Source organism: Crinia signifera, unplaced genomic scaffold, assembly GCF_055691185.1.
Source record: "Crinia signifera unplaced genomic scaffold, ASM5569118v1 HAP2_SCAFFOLD_172, whole genome shotgun sequence".
In the NCBI taxonomy this organism is placed as follows: Eukaryota; Metazoa; Chordata; class Amphibia; order Anura; family Myobatrachidae; genus Crinia; species Crinia signifera.
The window spans coordinates 170,601-193,029 of NW_028142065.1; the positions used below are offsets into that span (position 1 = coordinate 170,601).

The following is a 22,429-nucleotide window of genomic DNA, read 5'->3' on the forward strand; positions in this document are numbered from 1 at the left end:
ATGAGGGGTCTGCAAGGCTACCGCCTATGTCTGCCCATAAAATCTAAGGAACCAATCACACAGATTCAGTATTACCTTTTAAATGAGCAACGGGAAAATATTAAAACGGTACTTATGTAGTATCTGGGCTGCCGATTTTTTGATTGTATGCCTTAAGTTAAGGCATACAATCAGATGCGATGCGATGCGATATCGCATCGCATCGCATCGCATCCGATATCGGATGCGATGACCCGATTTTTCCATAGGAATCAATGTTAAAATGATTCCTATGGAAAAATGGGTCCTTTTCATACCCCTACTATCCAAGTGGGCATGGAGTTGGATATAAACCTGTGGCGAGCGTAGCGAGCCACCGAGCCCGAAGCGTGGCGAGCGAAGCGAGCCCCGCGAGGGGACGGTATTCGTCCCCTCGCGGGGCTCGCTTCGCTCGCCACGCTTCGGGCTCGGTGGCTCGCTACGCTCGCCACAGGTTTATATCCAACTCCATGCCCACTTGGATAGTAGGGGTATGAAAAGGACCCATTTTTCCCATTGAATTCCATGTTAAAATGGACTCAGTCCATTTTAACATTGATTCCTATGGAAAAATCGGGTCATCGCATCGCATCGCATCGCATCGAATCGCATGGTCGCATGCGATGCGATGCGATCTCCCGATCCGACCCGATTTAGAAATCGGCAGCCCAGATACTACATAAGTACCATTAAAACACTTAATTTGCATCTGGAATCTGCCGTTCAGTGCAACTATGCAAAATCGAGTTTTTCTTAAATTTAACAGCATCACTTCCAGGTGGCTTAGCTTGCACGGTTCAGGGGCTAGAATGATCCGTCCACATGGCGGTTCTTGCCGACAGGGCCGCCAAGAGGTACGCCGGGCCCCGGTAAAAATGTTGGGGCGATGTCTAATCACAGGAGGCGTGGCCACATCCCGCTATAAGGCCACGCCCCCCAAAATGTTTAAGGTGGGTGAAAAACAAACTAAAGGGGGGGGGTGTTATTGCCAAACCCTCCACCTCAGCAGCAACACACACCTACAGCATGTGCTGTGCTGACAGCTGAGCCTGCTGCCAGCACAGCACATGCTGTAGGTGTGTGCTACTGCCCGGGAGGAACGGAGGAGGAAAGTATGCAGGAGGAGTCGGACCAGGGCCCCTGCCGGGCCCCTCCAGCAAGCCCAGGTAATTAGTACCCTCTCCCCCCCCCCCCCCTTCTCAGCAGCCCTGCTTGCACACATTTTAAGGTGTGGTGCCAGATGCTGTTTTTCTCCCATCTGAGGTAATTATAATGTTTTTATTAAACTATCACCTTAGAATTCATTGAGTTATAGCAGAAGCCGAGACTTGTTTCTTTATCATTTGATTATCCTTGTCCATAATAGAGTAGAATTAATAGATTGTCCGTCTGCTGCTGGAGCCGCTGATTTCATTTCTAAATTGCATTATTCGTGAGTCAGTTTATCCTGAGAGCTGGGGCTGATTCAGCTGCAGCACTTGTATGACGACTTTGTTACTGGGGACTGACGCAACATATCACTATAGCTCAGTGGTTCCCAAACTGTGTGCCGTGGCTCCCTGGGGTGCCTCGGGACACTTGCAGGGGTGCCACGAGTTGGTCGTCCAGGACCAATTCAAATTATTTATGATCAATTATTTATGGACAAAACCAGTGCTGGTGGCTGCCAATCATAAAATATGTACAATCAGAAGCAAATCATGCCCTTTACCACATAACTGAACCTAAGAAGCACATATAAACAATCTACTTCATTGTAGATATATTTTTGTTGGGCCTAGGGGTGCCGTGGAAAAATTCTGATACTGTAGGGTGCCGTGATTCGAAAAAGATTGGGAACCCCTGCTATAGCTAATAATAATATATTGGCGGGTGTAGACTGTGTAGGGGGGGGATCTATATTTTTTAAATGTCTGACTGACAATGAAGGCCAAATTATACATTTTGAGTCTTTGAGGGAGTTCTATTTTACATGGGATGTTGCTGTGGGCAACCAATGAGATTCTAAAACTTTTTTATGTAGCACCTTCTAGAAGATAATAGATCTGATTGGTTGCCCATAGCAACATCCTATGTGAAATAGAACTAACATCTTAGTAACTTTCCCCTTTTTTGTATCATATTTCCCTGATATTCTATTCTATCACATATACAGCGACATTTAAATAAACCGGTTGTGTCACCCATAGCAACCGATCCGGGCCTCACCGGTTGCTCTGTGTAAAGTTTTCATAAGTATCCGCCAAAGAAGAAGAATTACCAGATTATGAGATGAGTTTTCCTCTTGTATATTGGTGTAATTAAATTGAAACCACTCTACAGGTAACTGAGGGGGTAGATGTATTATGCCTGGTGATAAAGTGTCCGCCTATAAGACAGCAGCCAATCAGCTAGCTGCCATTTTTTTCAAACCCAGGGCCAGATTTATCAAGCTTCAAAAAGTGATAAAATGGAGAGTGATAAACAGCCAGCCAATCAGCTCCTACCTGTCATGTTACAGACTGGGTTTGAAAAATGACAGGTAGAAGCTGATTGGCTGGCTGTTTATCACTCTCCATTTTAACACTTTTTGAAGCTTGATTCATCTGATCCCCAGTCTGTAACATGGCAGTTGGGGGCTGGTTGGCTAGTGTGTTATCACCGGACAGTTTATCACTTCACCAGGCGTAATATTCTGCCATGGCAAGTCTCTGTTCCTACGGTGATGAGGTCACCTGGTCTCAAGAGGCGGGCCTATATTATTGGCAAAAATGTATGTATGAAAGAGCCGTTCACAGGACTACATCCATTAAATGGTGATAATTTCTGGTTCTGTGAACCATCTTTTGAGGTCTAAGAGATACTTTCTTGCTTTGGTTCAAAGGGATCCTTTATGATATCTGGGATTACCAAATTCTACTCAGGATGGTTTTTAAATTATATTCACACTTGTCAATCCTTACCAGAATCGCACTAAGAGACATTTCAGTTTCTTTCGGCGATAGGAGTATTTATCAAGCCCGGAGGGGCAATTTATAACCTCAAGCCGAGGTGCCCTATGTACCAAAATTCTCATCATCTCGTGTACGAATTTGCATCATCTTTGAAAACCCCTGATGAAGTCTCTTGGGAGATGAAACCCCCCTTCTTCTGCTTATCAACTGTGATCCCTGCATTGTAAAAAGGGACAAATTGAAAAAGATGAATTCATCTGTATAAAATACAATAGAATTTTATGTGAAAGAGACTTTTAAAAAAAACTAACATATAACTTATATATAACTTCAGGCGCCATCTAGTGGGTGCCAGTGCAAAGAACATTTTAATTCGCCCCCATAGAGGTAAGGAGCAGCGTTATCCTTTTATTATATGCGATGTGTAGTAGGCGTTTCTCTGTCCTTTTGCGCCCGATCTCTGTTGGCTAATCTTTGATTGTCCGCTATACTCTGATCGGCAGCTCACAGCATCATGTTGGGTATAGCATCTCCACAGCTTCATGTTGGGTATAGCATCTCCACAGCTTCATGTTGGGTATAGCATCTCCACAGCTTCATGTTGTCTTCCCCTTGCAGGGTCCGGTGTACAAGCTGGCGTGGTCTCCGTTCTCCCCAGACGTCTTCCTTAGCTGCTCAGCAGACTGGTGCATCCACTTATGGCGCCAGGACCTCATGAAACCCATCTTGACATTTTCAGCAACAACCAACGCTGTCCATGACATCATGTGGTCTCCCACCCTCCCGCTTGTGTTCGGGGCAGTGAACGAGAATAGGATCGAGATATGGGATTTAGGCGTCAGCATGTAAGTTACAAACACGCTCTAGAGTTGGTGAAACAAGGGGACGCTGAGTATAAGGTCCGGTCTGGCCAGCGTCTAGGTCAGTGGGGCAATAATAGTCATTGTTTGGCATGTACGATGATAACGCTTTATAATTGTCGCTGTTCTAAAATGTTCTTCCATAGATTTTTCTAGTTCATATGAGTCACTGAGACGCTTGGTCTACATTTTCTGTATTCCTCGGTATTATTATCTGCCAGGATATTCCCACTGTACAGCGCCTACGTACAGGCTGAGACACAGGCGATATCCTCTACGCCAGGGGTGGGAAACCCGTTTCTCCAGAACTACCAACAGTCCATGTTTTCCAGACCACCTGTAGTGATGTGACCAAAATATGGAGGACTGCACCTCATGAGTAGACGGTAAATCAACACCCCATTTTTTCATTCTTGGGAGTACTTCAAAAGGGCTCAATAGGAACGGACAGATCCCCCATAATTTCAAATGTCCCTCATTACACCAGGAATCATGGGACTTAAGTTTAGAGCACTAGCATTTTTATAGTGTGTTTTTTAACCAAAAGCTTTTCAGTAACTGCACAGCAATATACAAATACTGCTTATTTGAAGTTATATTTTGGTCACATCATGTGTAATAAATTGTGTTCCTGGGGACCGACAATCCCTATTGTAGCAGCAGCTCAGTGAAACACCCTCAGTCAAGCGCAACCAGCATCATCCCCTAGGGGGCGCTGCTACCTTTTTCCTTGACCTGTAGAATGTGTCAGTTAGGAATGAATGCAGCACATAGTTGAAAATGTGACAGTTAGTAATGACTGCACCTGTGCACCAGCTAGATGGTCTGGGTAATGTGACAGTTAGTAAAGAATGCACCTGTGCTCCAGCTAGATGGTCTGGGAAATATGACAGTTATTAATGACGGCACCTGTGCTCCAGCTAGGTGGTCTGGGGAATGTGACAGTAATGACGGCACCTGTGCTCCAGCTAGGTGGTCTGGGGAATGTGACAGTAAGTAATGGCTGCACCTGTGCACCAGCTAGGTGGTCTGGGAAATGTGACAGTTATTAATGACGGCACCTGTGCTCCAGCTAGGTGGTCTGGGAAATGTGACAGTTAGTAAATATTGCACCTGTGCACCAGCTAGGTGGTCTGGGATACATGACAGTAATGCTGTGTACACACGGTGAGCTTCCCTTGCTATTTGACTTAAGATTCGAGTGCTATGCAATCTTTGCTATCTCTGTACTTTTTACATACAATTCATACAATCTACATTTGATTTGCGCTATATAGTCATTGCTGCCGTCTATCTGGGTTTTCGATTTATGCTGTCACGGGAGCGGACATTGGGATCGCAAGGTAAAAGACCTGTGCGATCTGCATGCGATTTTGACTATGTAGTCAAAATCTAATGTCAAATCTCACCGTGTGTACACAGCATTATTAATGACGGTACCTCTGCACCAGCTAGGTGGTCTGGGAAACATGACAGTAAGTAATGATGGCACCTGTGCTCCAGCTAGGTGGTCTGGGGAACATGACAGTAAGTAATGACTGCACCTGTGCACTAACTAAGTGGTCTGGGAAACATGACAGTAAGTAATAATGGTACATGTGCACCAGCAAGGTGATCTGGGAAATTTGACCTTTAGTAATGACTGCAGCTGTGCACCAACTAAGTGGTCTGGGAAACATGACAGTAAGTAATAATAGTACCTGTACACCAGCTAAGTGGCCTGGGACATGTGACAGTTTATTATTTATTAACAGTTTCTTATATAGCGCACACATATTCCGCAGCGCTTTACAGAAAATATTTGAACATTCGCATCAGTCCCTGCCCCAGTGGAGCTTACAATCTATATTCCCTACCGCAAGCATGGGGAGTATATACAAACTCCGCACAGTTAGGGCCATGGTGGGGATCGAACCCATGACCTCAGCACTGTGAGGCAGTAATGCTAACCATTACACCATCCGTGCTGCCCCAAGTAGTAATGACTGCACCTGTGCATTAGCTAGGTGGTCTCGGACATGTGACAGTTAGTAATGACTGTGCCTGTGCACCAGCTAGGTGGTCTGGGACATGTGACAGTTAGTAATGACTGCGCCTGTGCACCAGCTAGGTGGTCTGGGACATGTGACAGTTAGTAATGACTGCGCCTGTGCACCAGCTAGGTGGTCTGGGACATGTGACAGTTAGTAATGACTGCGCCTGTGCACCAGCTAGGTGGTCTGGGACATGTGACAGTTAGTAATGACTATACCTGTGCACCAGCTAGGTGGTCTGGAAAAAGTGGACTGTTAGTAGATCTTGAGCACTGGTTCGGCCACCCCCTGATCTATGCCCAGACCTGGTACATTAGCAATGGCTGTACCCTCTGATGTTGGTGTATAGCCATATCACCGGCATGCAGTATACAGGGTGTGAATGGAGGTGATACCGGGATGAGATGATTTTAGCCGTTTAATCCCATGTTAGCATACATGCCGCAGCCCTGTTCTCACACGTGTTTGCTCCTATAATCACACCTGAACAGGCCTCTACAAAAGAACGAATATTTTATTTTTATTAGCTCCACAAAACTGGTCTGGTGATACCGAGCGATATTTAGGCATTTGGCAGTCAGTTTATATATTTTACATATATAATGTCAGGTGAATTTTATTTCCCCCCAATTTCTCACAAAGTTTAGATCCGATCATCGTAAGCTCAGCTAACCCCGGGGTAAAGCTCACAACGCTGTTATTCGCTCACAATACGAACTGCGTCCTGATAGGTGACAGTGACGGACAAGTGAGTGTGTACACACTGAGAAATGTCACCAGCAATGACGCTGCACAGGTGAGTGACATACTGTATGGTTCTAACCATTTTCTACCTGACCGACCCTGTCACCAATACCTACTGTATAGGGCAGAAGAACCCTTTCCCTTCCCCATCCCCCTGGTTCTAACCATTATCTACCTGACCGCACCTGTCACCACTACATACTGTATAGGACAGAAGAACCCTTCCCCATCCCCCTGGTTCTAACCATTATCTACCTGACCACACCTGTCACCACTACATACTGTGTAGGGCAGAAGAACCCTTCCCCATCCCCCTGATTCTGTCCATTATCTACCTGACCGCGCCTGTCACCACTACATACTGTATAGGGCAGAAGAACCCTTCCCGATCCCCCTGGTTCTAACCATTATCTACCTGACCACACCTGTCACCACTACATACTGTATAGGGCAGAAGAACCCTTTCCCACCCCCCTGGTTCTAACCATTTTCTACCTGACCGACCCTGTCACCACTACATACTGTATAGGACAGAAGAACCCTTCCCCATCCCCCTGGTTCTAACCATTATCTACCTGACCACACCTGTCACCACTACATACTGTATAGGACAGAAGAACCCTTCCTCATCCCCCTGGTTCTAACCATTATCTACCTGACCGCACCTGTCACCACTACATACTGTGTAGGACAGAAGAACCCTTCCTCATCCCCCTGGTTCTGACCGTCATCTACCTGACCGCACCTGTCACCACTACATACTGTGTAGGACAGAAGAACCCTTCCCCATCCCCCTGGTTCTAACCATTATCTACCTGACCGCACCTGTCACCAATACATACTGTATAGGACAGAAGAACCCTTCCCCATCCCCCTGGTTCTAACCATTATCTACCTGACCGCACCTGTTACCACTACATACTGTGTAGGACAGAAGAACCCTTCCCCATCCCCCTGGTTCTAACCATTATCTACCTGACCGCGCCTGTCACCACTACATACTGTATAGGACAGAAGAACCCTTCCCCATCCCCCTGGTTCTAACCATTATCTACCTGACCACACCTGTCACCACTACATACTGTATAGGACAGAAGAACCCTTCCTCATCCCCCTGGTTCTAACCATTATCTACCTGACCGCACCTGTCACCACTACATACTGTGTAGGACAGAAGAACCCTTCCTCATCCCCCTGGTTCTGACCGTCATCTACCTGACCGCACCTGTCACCACTACATACTGTGTAGGACAGAAGAACCCTTCCCCATCCCCCTGGTTCTAACCATTATCTACCTGACCGCACCTGTCACCAATACATACTGTATAGGACAGAAGAACCCTTCCCCATCCCCCTGGTTCTAACCATTATCTACCTGACCGCACCTGTTACCACTACATACTGTGTAGGACAGAAGAACCCTTCCCCATCCCCCTGGTTCTAACCATTATCTACCTGACCGCACCTGTCACCACTACATACTGTATAGGACAGAAGAACCCTTCCCCATCCCCTTGGTTCTATCCATTATCTACCTGACCACACCTGTCACCACTACATACTGTATAGGACAGAAGAACCCCTCCCCATCCCCCTGGTTCTAACCATTATCTACCTGACCGCACCTGTCACCACTACATACTGTGTAGGACAGAAGAACCCTTCCTCATCCCCCTGGTTCTGACCGTTATCTACCTGACCGCACCTGCCACCACTACATACTGTGTAGGACAGAAGAACCCTTCCTCATCCCCCTGGTTCTGACCGTTATCTACCTGACCGCACCTGTCACCACTACATACTGTGTAGGACAGAAGAACCCTTCCTCATCCCCCTGGTTCTAACCATTATCTACCTGGCCACATCTGTCACCACTACATACTGTATAGGACAGAAGAACCCCCCCCCCTGGTTCTAACCATTATCTACATGACCGCACCTGTCACCACTACATACTGTGTAGGGCAGAAGAACCCTTCCCCACCCCCTGGTTCTAACCATTATCTACCTGACCACACCTGTCACCACTACATACTGTGTAGGACAGAAGAACCCTTCCCCATCCCCCTGGTTCTAACCATTATCTACCTGGCCACACCCATAAGATACTGATCACACCTACACAGCACTGGGGCCACACCCATATGACACTGATCACACCTACACAGCACTGCCCACACCCATATGATACTGTTCACACCTACACAGCACGGGCCACACCCTTATGGCACTGATCATACCTACACATCACTGGCCACAACAATATGACACTGATCACACCTACACAGCACTGGCCACACCCATATTACACTGATCACACCTACACCGCACTGGCCACACCCATATTACACTGATCACACCTACACAGCACTGGCCACACCCATATTACACTGATCATACCTACACATCACTGGTCACACCAACATGACACTGGTCACACCTAGATAGCACTAACCACACCCATATGACACTGATCACACCCGCACAGCATTGGCCACACCAACATGACACTGGTCACACCTACACAGCACTGGCCACACCCGTATGACACTGATCACACCTACACATCACTGGCCACACCCATATGACACTGATCACACCCAAACATCACAGAAGCGCCTCCCTTGTACAGCATAGACCCTTGAACATTTTGAGCTGCAGACCCATTTGGCCCTTGATCCAACCCTGAATGACATCACTGAGAAAAATGCCTTGTGCCTTGTGCCTCATTGGGTCACAAGGAACTGACAGGCTGCAGTATAATAAATATATTATTTATATAATATCCAAACTTCTGCCCCCACTGTTGGAATGTATCAGGTGCACTACAAGTAACAGACTCTGTTTAGTGTCACCCCCAACTATGCCCTAGACAGGTCCCACCCCATAAGCCATTAAATAGCTGGACCGATGTCAAGTGACCTCACGTTTTTAAAATGTTTTGACCTGAAAGTCGACATAGGTGTAGACTGTATTCAATTAGAGTCAAATTCATGCCGACAGGCATTTGTCGGAATAGATCCAACAATACCTATTCAGTGCGGTTGGATTTAGCTGCTGCCTGCCCGGTGCTAGGACTGGGTGAGCGACGGGAGGACGGCGCCATCCTCCCTGCCTCATCTCCTCAATTCCACTTTTCTTAAAGTCGGATTGAAATTGTCAGAAACTGGCCAAAATCTGTACACAGTGTACCACTGTGCTCGCCATGTTTCGGGCACACTATTTTATTCTCCCACCACGCTGTAGTGTATGGTAGGGGATGAAATACCGCCTGTCAGCACATGTCAGTTAAAAAAAAAAAAAAACTTAATGTCGTCCTTTTGACTGTTGACTTTCCCATTGTCGACCTAATGCTGGTGTTGACTTTCCACCCCTGTCGACCTTAGCCAGGTCAACCTTTTTCAAGTGTTGACCCAATGCATGTCCTGTAAATTAGAGCCACAATTTTTTTTATCTAAAAACGAGCTGGAACTGAGAAAGTCCCAATAAGAAGATTCAGTCTAAGACGATAGACCAGGGGTGGGCAACAGGCGGCCCGCGGGCCGGCTGCGACCCGCCAAACGCTGGCATCCGGCCCACCACTGCCCCGTCTACCCCAATGACAAGTGGCCCCCGCGTGCCCCGCCGATGCTTGACCGAGCCGCGCCATCCCCGCATGCACAGCAGTAGTCAGTACTGGGATTGTGGGAGGGGACGCGGTCACGCGGCGACCGCACCAACCAATGGCGGGGAGGTGGCTGCTGCGTGACTGCGTCCCCTCCCACACTCCCAGTAATGCTGTGGGGGGGATGGCGCGGTCATGCTTCGGCGGCGGGCACTGTCTCCTGTCCTGGCTCCCCTCTGGCAGGCTCCGAGTCCACCACCAAAGAAGGCTACTCTATTACAAGTAATTTGTTGCTGCAGAGCAATGTACATAATATATATACATATGCACGTGTGTAACAATGTGTGTGTGTGTGTATGTATGTGTATATATATATATATATATATATATATATATATATATACACATACATACGTGTGTGTAACACTGTGTGTGTATGTATATACATACACACACACACACACTGTAACACTGTGTGTGTGTGTGTGTGTGTGTGTGTGTATATATATATATATATATATATACACACACACACACACACATGCGGCCCTCGAATATTTACTCGAAGTGTAAAGCGGCCCCCCAGCCGATATAGTTGCCCACCCCTGCGATAGACGGTTTGTTGACGAGGTGTCGACGCTCGTTCTATTTCCTGCACTTCTAGAAGCCACAATTAACAACGGAATAAGCATGTGTGCGTCCCATAATACAGGATGCTCATCACTCACTGAATCAGCCACAGTTTATGTGGTTGGGGCGTAAAGCTCATCTCACTGGATTTATAGGACAATGCGCTCAAATGTGACTTACTGCCTCTAAGTGCTGTTTTATTGTGGACGTTACGGTTTATGACAGATGGTCCCGTCCCTTACACCGGTGATTGTATAGATGTGGCAGCGTTGTCCTGTATTCCGCACTGTCCACCTTCACATCTGGCCATAACCGCATCACCTCTCCTCCATTCTTACAGGTGAACGCTTTATATGACCTCATTGGCGCGACTCTGGCGTGTCAGCTGTAACGTAGGAGCAGAAACCGCCGTCCAGTGACGGAACTGATGGAAAATGGCACAAAACAATAAACAAGCAATAAAACCTGTATACTGTATTTGTGAAACGAGCGGCCTGATGCTTGTACAGAGAGGGACATCGGTTCTAGGCTGCAGATTTCACCGATGTCCCTGGTAAGGAGCGGTGGTGGCACTTTTCATGCCGCAAGTTGTACAAAAATAAATAAACAAAAAAATACTGCGTGTGGCAGCATGGTGGCACAGTGGTTAACATTGTTGTCTCAGAGCACTGGGTTTGTGGGTTTGGTTCTAAGCACGGTCCTATTTGTGTTGAGTTTGTATGGCTTCTGCATGTGTGCGTTGGTGGATGGTGGGGTTTATTCTGATTCACTCGAAAAGGCACAATCACTCTCTAATGGACAAAATCATATGCACTGCAGGTGGGGCTGATGTAACATGTGCAGAGAGAGTTAGATTTGGGTGGGGGTGTACTTCAAACTGATTGATTTTATATATATATATATATATATATATATATAATCAGTTAGTAAAATTAAAGCAACCAGTATTTACCCTGCACAGAAACAATTTTGCGGCGGCGGGCATCGCCCATGGGAGTGCACAGCGGCTCATGGCAGCACCGACGCAGTAACATCAGCTCCTATGTGGTTGACCTATGGCTGCAGACTGACTGCCGTAGTAGTAACGCGGCCGCCATGTTTCTCTACATACATGATCCATACCTCCCAACTTCGGAGGAAAAGACAAAGGGACGTTTGCACGAGGCCTGAATGTGGGGGCGTGGCTTTACGGCCAGGGGATGTGGCCTATCATCTCAGCCCTCCTACAAGGCCACACCCCTGTCCCCCTCCCCCTCTGAGAGCTGCTGACCACGCTACCAGCCCCTCTGTCTCCCTGAATAGATGCTGTGTGCTGCTGTGAAAAACTGCAGTGTAAAAATTTAAAATAATGCAGACAGTATTTACCCTGCACAGGAACAAAATAACTCACACAAATCTAACTCTCTCTCTATACACGTTACATCTGCCCCACCTGCAGTGCACATGGTTTTGCCCATTTTGAGAACAAATTTGTACTGCGATCAGATCTGAATAAGGGCCACAGTAACATATTCTAGCGTAATGCCTATGAAAGAGAGAATCAATCCAATAATACCAGAGAACTGTACTTATACATTATCATGGCCCATTATGGGGTCATGCGGGGACACTGGGACATCTGGGATTATACTGACAGGAGTCATGCTTTATACAGCAAATAAGTATAGTCCATAAGCGAGGGTGCCAATATTCACGTTCTAGATCAAATCTTTCACTTATAAACATAATTGACAGAAATGTTGTTTTTTTGTAGAATTGTAGTTTTTTTTCGTGAAATGACAAAATATATGTTGCTAAACTGTGAGGAAGAAAAACCAGGTTCCCAATAAGTGACATCCGGATCCCGCTCGCATCTGTCGAGTAGTAAATTTGATTTGGGCTTTTAAAGTTTACCTGGAAAAGCCAAATGTTTTCTTTATCTGCCTCATCCCGAGATTCTCTGACTGATAAGATCTGATAAGATCTGTTATCTGACAGGGACGTAAATCTGCAAATCCCTTTATGACAGGTAATGAGAACATAAAGCTGTCACCTAAAGGAAAACATTTCCACAGGACAGGAGAAATTGCTGTGACCCCTCCACTAAAAAAAGGGGGGGAGGTTAAATAGCAGGAATCTAGAAGGTTCCGCATGAGAGCCGTGAAGACAGCCATGATGTTAGATGTAATCTTGGTCCCCAGAATTTATATGGTGCCCCCCCTCCATGACGAGCCACGCTTCCATATATCACCAAAGTGAGATTCAAATCCAGGGTGACATTTAATAGGAATCTTTTTTTTTTGCCAAGTTTTTTTGCAAAAAAACAGCCGTTTTCGCCCTTTTTCCAAAATCGCACATTTTGACCTGGTGATTTCTGGTAACACTTCAATTTGCATCCAGATGTTTTGCCATTATAAAGTATACAACTCGCAAATTTAATGTGATGCGATTTTTGGTAAACATTTCTTAAAATCGCCAAACAAATAAACCAGGTTCTGATTAACGAATTTGACAGAACCATGCACTGATCATTAAAAATTGTGTTTAAGGTAAAATATAAATAAAAAAACAGCGTGGGGTCCCCCTCCTGAGCATAACCAGCCCCGGGCTCAAAGAGCCGGTGCTGGTATCATAAAGTCGCGGCCAAAACAAATAGGGGCCCCCTTGATTTTATAAATCCAGTACCAGGCTCAAGGGCCGGTCCTTGTTCCCAAAACACGGGGGACAAAATGAGTAGGGGTCCTCCGTATTTCAAGAACCAGCACCATGTCCAACCAGCCAGCAGGGTAATGCCACAGCCGGGGGGAGACTTTTCATTCAGTCCCCTCCGGCCAAAGCATTTACCCTCTGACTGGTCAGCATGGGAAGGGGTCCTGGGGAAGTGAGGACCCCCCTACTAATTCCCCAGGGTTGGTGATGGGGGTGGTCAAAGGGGACTTTCGTAATGAGGTCCAGGGAGATCCAAGGTCCTGAGGGATCCAGTGTAGCACCTTGCAATGGTTTGTAAAGGTGCCAGAGGGCCGGACAGCCGCCTGCCCACCTGCCTGGATTCCTTTAAGGGAACTTACTTGGACCCCCATCCGGGTAGCCCCCTGTTCCTGGTCACATGGCTCCCGATACAAATGAGTTTAGTGCCATCACACGACACAACGCACAATGCTGCGCCTTCCCGCCTGCCCTTCCCTGTTCTGTCCCTGTATGGTGACAGGGCAGCAGGAGAAACACTGACAGCATGGACTGGAACCTGGATGGTGGTGCTGGCGGGACCCGGGACGTGCATTGGTAAAAGTGTTGACGTGCTGACATTCAGTCTCATTTATGAACAGTCGGTTATTATTTATAAAAAAAGAACACCAATAATTAAATGTCCCCCATGCAATGTACATGTAATATCACAGCGCAGAAGCTATTATGGATACTGTGCTAGGGATGGCCATCGACCATCGATGATTCAAAATCATTGATGGTTCATGGCCGATGTAGAATACTTTTGCCATTGATGGGGGAGAACCAGATGGTTTCCCTCCATCAATGGAACAGCAAAACGATGTTTTGCTTTTTTTTTTTCAAAGTGCCGGGACACGGAGCATAGCTCCACCCCTTGACACCCGCGAAGCCCGGCCCCAGTGTTTTGATTGGCCCAAAGGTCAATCAATCAAACACAATGGATGACCATCGATATGTAAAAATATCAATAGTCAACCATTGCATAGTTAAGTACTATCGATGGCCAGTTTCAGAATTACCATCGATGGTTCAACGATGGCCATCCCTATACTGTGCTTAGCAGTAGTGCAGAAGAATGTTATTACATGGCATAGTTAATATTAATTATCTGTGTCATGGGGGCGGAGTTGGAGGAGGGGCCAAGAGATAGGCCCACCCACTCTGTTGACTAATCGGTAGCCAGTTTATACTGATCAGCATTAGTCACTAGGAGGGAAATGTATCAGACCTTCTGAACAGAACAAGAGGAGAAGTTGCCAATAGTAACGATCAGAATGATGTCATACTTCCGCAGCCGAAGATGAAGATCCGTTGATTCAGTTTGAAGGTAGAATGTTCCAGTCTTGTTGGGTCTCATCAGTCAAAGATATAGTTCAGAGCCTTACATATTGTCATAACAATAATACAGACACCCACAAGGAGTCAGTGGGGGAAGTATACCGAGCCTTGGCCAGCGATAAAATGGAGGAGTTGCATAAAGCAACCAATAAACATTCAACTGTCATTTAGAAGACTGCGCTAGATAAATGCCAGAAGCTGATTGGTTGTTATGGGCCGCTATTACACGTTCTTCCCTCTCCAAGGCTTGGTACATCTTCCCCACACAGGGCTGCATTAAGGTTTGGAGGGCCCGGGGCCCTCTGGCCCCCCCACATCTTATCAGCATAGCACTAATATACAACAGTGTATATTACGATATAACTATTATACAAACTACCGGTTTGATAATGCCATACTTACCTACCCTCCCGAAATGTCAGGTCCCCCTCCGGCCTGATGGAGAGCCTCCCGCATTTAGCAGGGCCCCGCATCAGCCCCATGACCCCCTCCCTCTGCCAGTCAAATACTGGCATTCGCGGCTCTTCGGGGAGGGTGCGGGGCTAATATGACACATAATTTAGTACTACCCCCTCCCGATTGGCAATTGCAAGAATGGAGGCAGGGGTGAATGATGGCAAGCCCCCCCCCCCCCCCCCCCCCCATCCCCTTCCTTCTGCTGCTGCACAAGAGGGAGAACCTTTGATGTCAGGGGGACCTAGAAGACCATGAGCCCTGCACTAACCCCCACTCCCTTTAACCCAGCTCTGCCCCCCACAGAATGAAATAGATAAGGAACCCTCCCTTCATAAACATCACAACTGCACAACACATCCCCAGGCATTCCATAGTAAATGTGACTTTGTGATATTTGTGTAACATCTTTACTGCCTGACAATACAATTTTCGTTTCCAAATAGTCAATAAACCGGGAACATCAGCTCTGCCCCAGGTTTACAGATGGTCATTTACTTTAAAGGCTTCTCACATAAACAGCGCACATATGTACGAGGATGTGTATTGCACATTCAGGGAGGGAAATGTTCCCATTTCAATATTTGCACAATTCTGATGATGAGACTGAGGCCGCTGCAATCAGCTAAGTAGTGGCTTTAATGACTATCGCTGTCTCCAATATCCTACATTATGGAGAATTACTACATTACTACGCTCTGTTGGGCATTACAGACGTTTGCCAGCCAAGTCTTCTCCGGCCAATAGAATGTTGAGGGCTCTACTATAAAATGTCTGCGAGTCTCCACTCGCCGCATCTCCAGCTTCTCCTACACTCAGGCAAAGGAGGGAACTCGCTCGTTCTTGCTCCAATATGAGGGTCCTGCCTGTCTGCTGCGTCTTGCTCATGGTCCTGGTAGCAGCTGAACAAGTGGAAGGAGATGGACAGTTTGTGAAACTCTGCGGCAGAGAGTTCATCAGAGCGGTGATATACACCTGCGGCGGCTCCAGGTGGAGGAGGCTTTTGTCTGAAAAACCCCAAGATATGACTGGTAAGTGTATGGCAACAGTGGCATGGATAGTGGCAAGGTTGCAGGCACAGCTAGGGGCAAGCTGGGCAGGCACGGATAGGGGCAAGCTGGGCAGGCACTTCATGTGCCCAGAGTCATAACAGGGAAAAAGAAAACAACTGTATGCTAGAACTTTATCTAATATAAGGGGCAGATGTACTAGACTTGGATAAAGTGGATGGGGACAAACTACCAACCAATCAGCTCCTGTCAATTTTCAAACACAGCCTGTAACATGGCAGTTAGGAGCTGATTGGCTGGTACTTTATCTTCTTACACTTAATCTATCGACATGATTGGCTTAGTACATCTCTCCCTCAGAGCCTCCTGCATCAGCATGACGTTATGCTACTGGAGAACATGCTCCTTCCACTATAGAACACTCCATTCCCCTCCTCACATCATGTCACTTCCCTGACTAACATATCACTCATCTCCTGATATACTCTGTGCTGCTGGGGACCCTGCTCCTGCCACTATATTATACCCCTTTTACACCAAAATCCCTGGTCGGACCCTGGTCTTTGAACACAGGAGTTTCCAGGGTTGGACCCAGCTTCATACCCCACACAGCAGTGTGACCCAGGTCTGCGCCGTTTACACTGAACCTGGGTCAGCCCTGCTTTTCCCTATGGATGACATTAAGAATGTCCATTTTAGGACTGATAAACTGCCAGCTCAACCTTCCCTCAATGATTTAACATAAAAATTAAAAGACATGACTAGTTAGCAATGAAAAATGTTGGTTTGTTTATTTAGTAAAATATTTTTCAAAAAGTTTTATTCATTGCTCAAGCATACATAGCGGTATAAAAGTGCAAGGTACTTATGTAGTAACTGGGCTGCCGATTTTGAAATCGGGTCCATCGCATCGCATCGCACCCGACCAAATCGCATGCGATGCGATGCGATGCGATGCGATGGACCCGATTTTTCCATAGGATTCAATGTTAAAATGGACTGAGTCCATTTCAACATGGAATTCAATGGGAAAAGGGGTCCTTTTCATACCCCTACTATCCAAGTGGGCATGGAGTTGGATATAAACCTGTGGCGAGCGTAGCGAGCCACCGAGCCCGAAGCGTGGCGAGCGTAGCGAGCCCCGCGAGGGGACACAGAATACCGTCCCCTCGCGGGGCTCGCTTCGCTCGCCACGCTTCGGGCTCGGTGGCTCGCTACGCTCGCCACAGGTTTATATCCAACTCCATGCCCACTTGGATAGTAGGGGTATGAAAAGGACCCCTTTTTCCCATTGAATTCCATGTTAAAATGGACTCAGTCCATTTTAACATTGAATCCTATGGAAAAATCGGGTCATCGCATCGCATCGCATCGTATCGCATCGTATGCGATGCGATGCGATATCGCATCGCATCGCATCTGATTGTATGCCTTAACTTAAGGCATACAATCAAAAAATCGGCAGCCCAGATACTACATAAGTACCGACTAATCTCCCATGTGCTCCCCCCCCCCCCCAAAATTTTTTTTTTATAATGATATAAATGATATTGCATCCAATTATGATTTCTGTGCGCACTGCCCGTATCCTTCCTGGCTGCCTTCCACTGCAGTGCACTGTGGAAAAGCGTCCAGCACTTCTGGTATCCTTTCAGCACTAACCGGATGTCTCAACCTGGGTTTGGACCATTTACATCGCCCACGACCCAGGTCCAACCAGTGTTCAACCCTGGTCAGGACCTGGGTAGGAGACCAGTGTTACTGGACCTGGGTCGGCCCCTTTTACACCAACACTGACCTGGGTCCGACCTGGGTCCAACCTGGGTTATTCCTTGGTGTTAAAGGGGTATAACTCTCAGTCTGTGGCTTCCTGCTGCCTCCATTCCGATCCTGACATCATGTCACTGCCCAGGGCCGGCGCCACCACTAGGCAAACCTAGGCATTTGCCTAGGGCGCCGGCCACTGGAGGGCGGAAAATGCCGCCCGGGTACCTGTACCTGTCTATTTAAACCTGGCGGCGGAGGCAGCGGGGGTCCCTGCAGTCTATTAAAAATCACGAGCGCTATCCGCCGAGCTATGCGGAAGCTCTTCTAATGTGAAAACTCTGGCAGCACGGCGCACGCTGATCTCAGCCAATCAGCGTGCTGCCAGAGTTTTCACACTAGAAGCGCTTCCGCATAGCCCGGCGGATAGCGCTCGTGATTTTTAATAGACTGCAGGGACCCCCGCTGCCTCCGCCGCCAGATTTGATTAGAGAGAGCGCCGAACGACAGGTACCCCTACCCTACCCTACCCACCCACCCCCCCTACCCTACCCACCCACCCCCCACCCCCCCCCGGCACCGGGGCGCCCCCAGCCCGACTCGCCTGGGGCGCTCCGGTGCCTTGCACCGGCCCTGTCACTGCCCCTGTCACATGCAGCCCTGTCCTCACTAACACATTACTAATCTGACATACTCTGTGCTGCTGGGATCCTGCTCCTCCCACTATATAACGCTCAGTCTGTGGCTTCCTGCTGCCCCCATTCCCCTCCTCGCATCATGTCACTACCCCTGTCACATGCAGCCCTGTCCTCACTAACACATTACTAATCTGACATACTTTGTGCTGCTGGGGATCCTGCCCCTCCCACTATATAACGCTAAGTCTGTGGCTTCCTACTGCCTCCATTCCCCTCCTCACATCATGCCACTGCCCCTGTCACATGCAGCCATGTCCTCACTGACACATCACCCATCTCCTGATATACTCTGTGCTGCTGGGGACCCTGCTCCTCCCACTATATAACTCTCAGTCTGTGGCTTCCTGCTGCCTCCATTCCCCTCCTCACATCATGTCACTGCCCCTGTCACATGCAGCCCTGTCCTCACTGACACATCACTCATCTCCTGATATACTCTGTGCTGCTGGGACTATGCTCCTCTCACTGTATAACTCTCAGTCTGTGGCTTCCTGCTGCCTCCATTCCCCTCCTCACATCATGTCACTGCCAGTGGTGGTTTTTACCTATGGGATGCAGGGCTGCAGCCGCCCCCCCCCCCCCCCCCCCCCTTTCCAGGTAAAATCCGCCACTTTGGTGCAACCAGATGTAGTCTGTGAGGCTGTACTGGCTTCACTGTGACTGGCAGTGACTTCCTATTGGAAGTCCGACCTGCCAGTCACCAAGGCAGTCCCATTGGGAGGTGTTCCCTCCCTCCGGGACACCTTTTTGCGGCTGCCGGGCAAAACCGGCAATTGCGCATGTGCAATACCTATATCAGTACTGCGCACACGCTGGTCCTGGTGCCTGTAACTTATATTGTACAGGTGCCGGGACCAAGATTCCTTCTATGGGCTGTTTCCGAAGCAGCCCATAGAAGCTGGCATATGTTTGTACTGCGCATGCGCCAGTCCCGGCGCCTGCAATCATGGGACAGGCACCGGGGACGGGAGAAGAGCAGCAGAATAGGGGGAGGGGGGTGCCTGCGGCCAGAGTCAGCCCCCTCCCCCAAAAAGGTAAGAGCTGCCACTGGTCACTGCCCCTGTCACATGCAGCCCTGTCCTCACTGACACATCACTCATCTCCTGATATACTCTGTGCTGCTGGGGTACCCTGCCTAAATTAGCGAAGTGTATTAAGCTACTGTATCTGTACACTAGCTGGGATAGGAGGTGACCTGCACAGTTTAGTAACATTGGGGCAGGTGTATTAAGTCTTAACAAGAGATAAATGCAAGTGTGATAAGGAGAGATAAACGTCCAGCCAATCAGCTCCTTACTGAATTTTTTTAAACACAGCCTGTAACATGGCAGCTAGCAGGTGATTGGCTGGGTGTTTATCTCTCCCTATCACACTTGCAATTATCTCTTGTTAAGGCTTAGTACATCTGCCCCATATAGAGATATACAGTACACTGTCCAGGATACATGTACAGACTTCGCATAGACTGTTACATTTCCCGTATAAGTCAGTATTTAGCTGAAAGAAAATTTGAATCTACAAACATAAGAAAACAACATCACATTCCTCAATGCTAGGACGGCCCTTTTATGGGTACATGACTGAGGCACTGGCATTAAGATGAATGAGTCGCATTTGTAGAATACTTCAGCCACAGAATCGCTGCTTTAAGGAATCCCAGCTAATGTTATATATATATATGACTGGTATATAGCACACTACTAGTAAGAGCTATTGCAGCAATTTGTGGACCCTTCCTCTCAGGCACAGGGGCGGACTATTTGTAAGACTCTGTATATTGGGCTGTACTTGGGCAGCGATGGCATTTCCTGGGCAGACAGAGTCTTATGCTAATGAGGGGTCACGGACACAAAGGCTGGTTTTACTGTGCGATACATGGATGGGGCACAAAGATAAGTAAAACTAATCCCAGCCCTGTCCACCTCTATCTAATACACAAAGGGGTCTATTTACTAACCCCTGAAGAGAGATAAACTACCAAGCAGTCTGCTCCCAACTGTCATGCTATACTGTATTTTACAAATGACAGTTGGGAGCAGATTGGTTGGTACTGTATCGCTCTCCAACGCTTAGTACATAGACCCCCACATTTCCTGTCTACTATGGGGTAGCTGGTGTGCTGGCCGCTCACAGCAAGTGTACAGAGTTTATTAATGAAAGGTCCAGGATTATCTTCCCTGGCGTCTCCCCAGGAAGGAGACTGCCCCCCCTTTTATTATTGCCTCATACCTGTAGCCAACATGGAGCCACCCTAGGGTGGTCTGTCCATGCTTCTACCATCCATGGTCAGAGGTTCCATAAATGGTTTCCACTGCGGCCAACCGTCCTCATAGACAGTCTGTGGTCTCTTATCGATGGCAAAACAATTCACCATCGTCATCACACCATCGATGATTGTTAACCACCATTCTATGGGCTTCCCTAGGCCCAGGGACCCTTAAAAGCCAAAAGCAAAGCCAATAAGGTGCATAATAATCCCAATAGGACTGGTAGGTCAACATTTACTAAAATGGGAGTCTATTTCACATGGGATGTTGCTATGGGCAACCAATCAGAATCTACTTCTTATTTATTTAGCACCTTCTAGAAGAGAATAGTCCGATTGGTTTCCCATAGCAACATCCCCTGTAAAATAGACCTCCCGTCTTAGTATTTCCCCCGTAGTGTCAGAGACTGGTTACTAGGTAAGAATGTTGCGTGTCCCAGCGCAATGACTTTACCAGAATATCTATTTCCTACAGACAGGGAGAACGTCTTTGCCGGACACGCTGGAGATGAGGACTTGACCGGACTGGTGGAATATCAGGTGCAGAAAGCCAACCCTCAGGAGTACGAGGACCTGCAGCAGGCGGGGTCATTGGAAGAGTTTTGGGGTACAAAGAAGAATTCTGTGCAACAGCGACGGGACCTGAATGAATTGCTAACCACAGCGTGCTGCAAATCTGGGTGCAAGAAGAAGGACTTGAGCTCACTTTGTTAGGTGCAGTTTTATACAATATTGGTGCTTATAATCTGTATTCCCAGTCACATGACATCAATATGTCTGCAACGCCCAATCGCGTGACAGTACAAAAGTAATTACTGCTCATGTGACATTTAAATTGCAAGGTCACGTGATCCTCCAACAGCAATTACTGATCATGTGACTTTACATTTGTAATTCCCGGTCACATGACTTAACTATTCTAATTCCTGGCCATATGATGTAACTACCCTAATTACACAATATTAATACACACAGGAATCAAGGTTTATGAAATCATTGGAACCTGATATGTAAATTCCCCGACCTCGGGTCATAGTTGGTGCAGATCACTAATAAATGTTCTATTCGCTGGACACATTATTTGCCAGACTCGTGTGTTATTCAGCACTGATGCGATGATATTAAGGGGATAGGTAGGATTCGTGCAGCCCCGGACCAGGCGTTGCTCCAAGTGGTCATATTATGGGGGTTATTCTAGTTCATTCTTTCTGACAAAATCCTTCTTAGATGGACAAAACCATGTGCACTGCGGGTGGGGCAGATGTAACTTGTGCAGAGAGAATTAGATTTGGGTGGGGTTTTTCTTCAAAGTGAGATCTATATTGCAGTGTAAAATAAAGCAGCCAGTATTTACCCTGCACAGAAACAAAAT

General features: G+C 47.4%; 2 protein-coding genes across 5 annotated transcripts in view; both read left to right on the forward strand.

Annotated features, from left to right (window-relative positions):
* DNAI4 (dynein axonemal intermediate chain 4) overlaps positions 1–11,299 on the forward strand; it is a 43,029-nt gene extending 31,730 nt beyond the window's left edge. For 2 of the 4 annotated variants that reach the window (XM_083168004.1, XM_083168006.1), the window contains exons 15-17: positions 3,570–3,796; positions 6,487–6,640; positions 11,163–11,299. In XM_083168004.1, the coding sequence (XP_083024130.1) occupies positions 3,570–3,796; positions 6,487–6,640; positions 11,163–11,213 (432 nt within the window). In that variant the 3' untranslated portion in view covers positions 11,214–11,299. Of the gene's footprint in view, positions 1–3,569; positions 3,797–4,032; positions 4,198–6,486; positions 6,641–11,162 lie in introns of those variants that run through there. The other 2 variants (XR_014467753.1, XM_083168005.1) reach the window with 2 other exon arrangements.
* A 4,298-nt stretch (positions 11,300–15,597) lies between these two features.
* On the forward strand, positions 15,598–22,121 carry INSL5 (insulin like 5). Its single transcript, XM_083168007.1, has 2 exons — positions 15,598–16,350; positions 21,533–22,121. The coding sequence occupies exons 1-2, from the start codon at positions 16,173–16,175 to the stop codon at positions 21,769–21,771; spliced, it is 417 nt and encodes a 138-aa protein (XP_083024133.1). The 5' UTR covers positions 15,598–16,172; the 3' UTR covers positions 21,772–22,121.
* Positions 22,122–22,429: the final 308 nt, after the last annotated feature.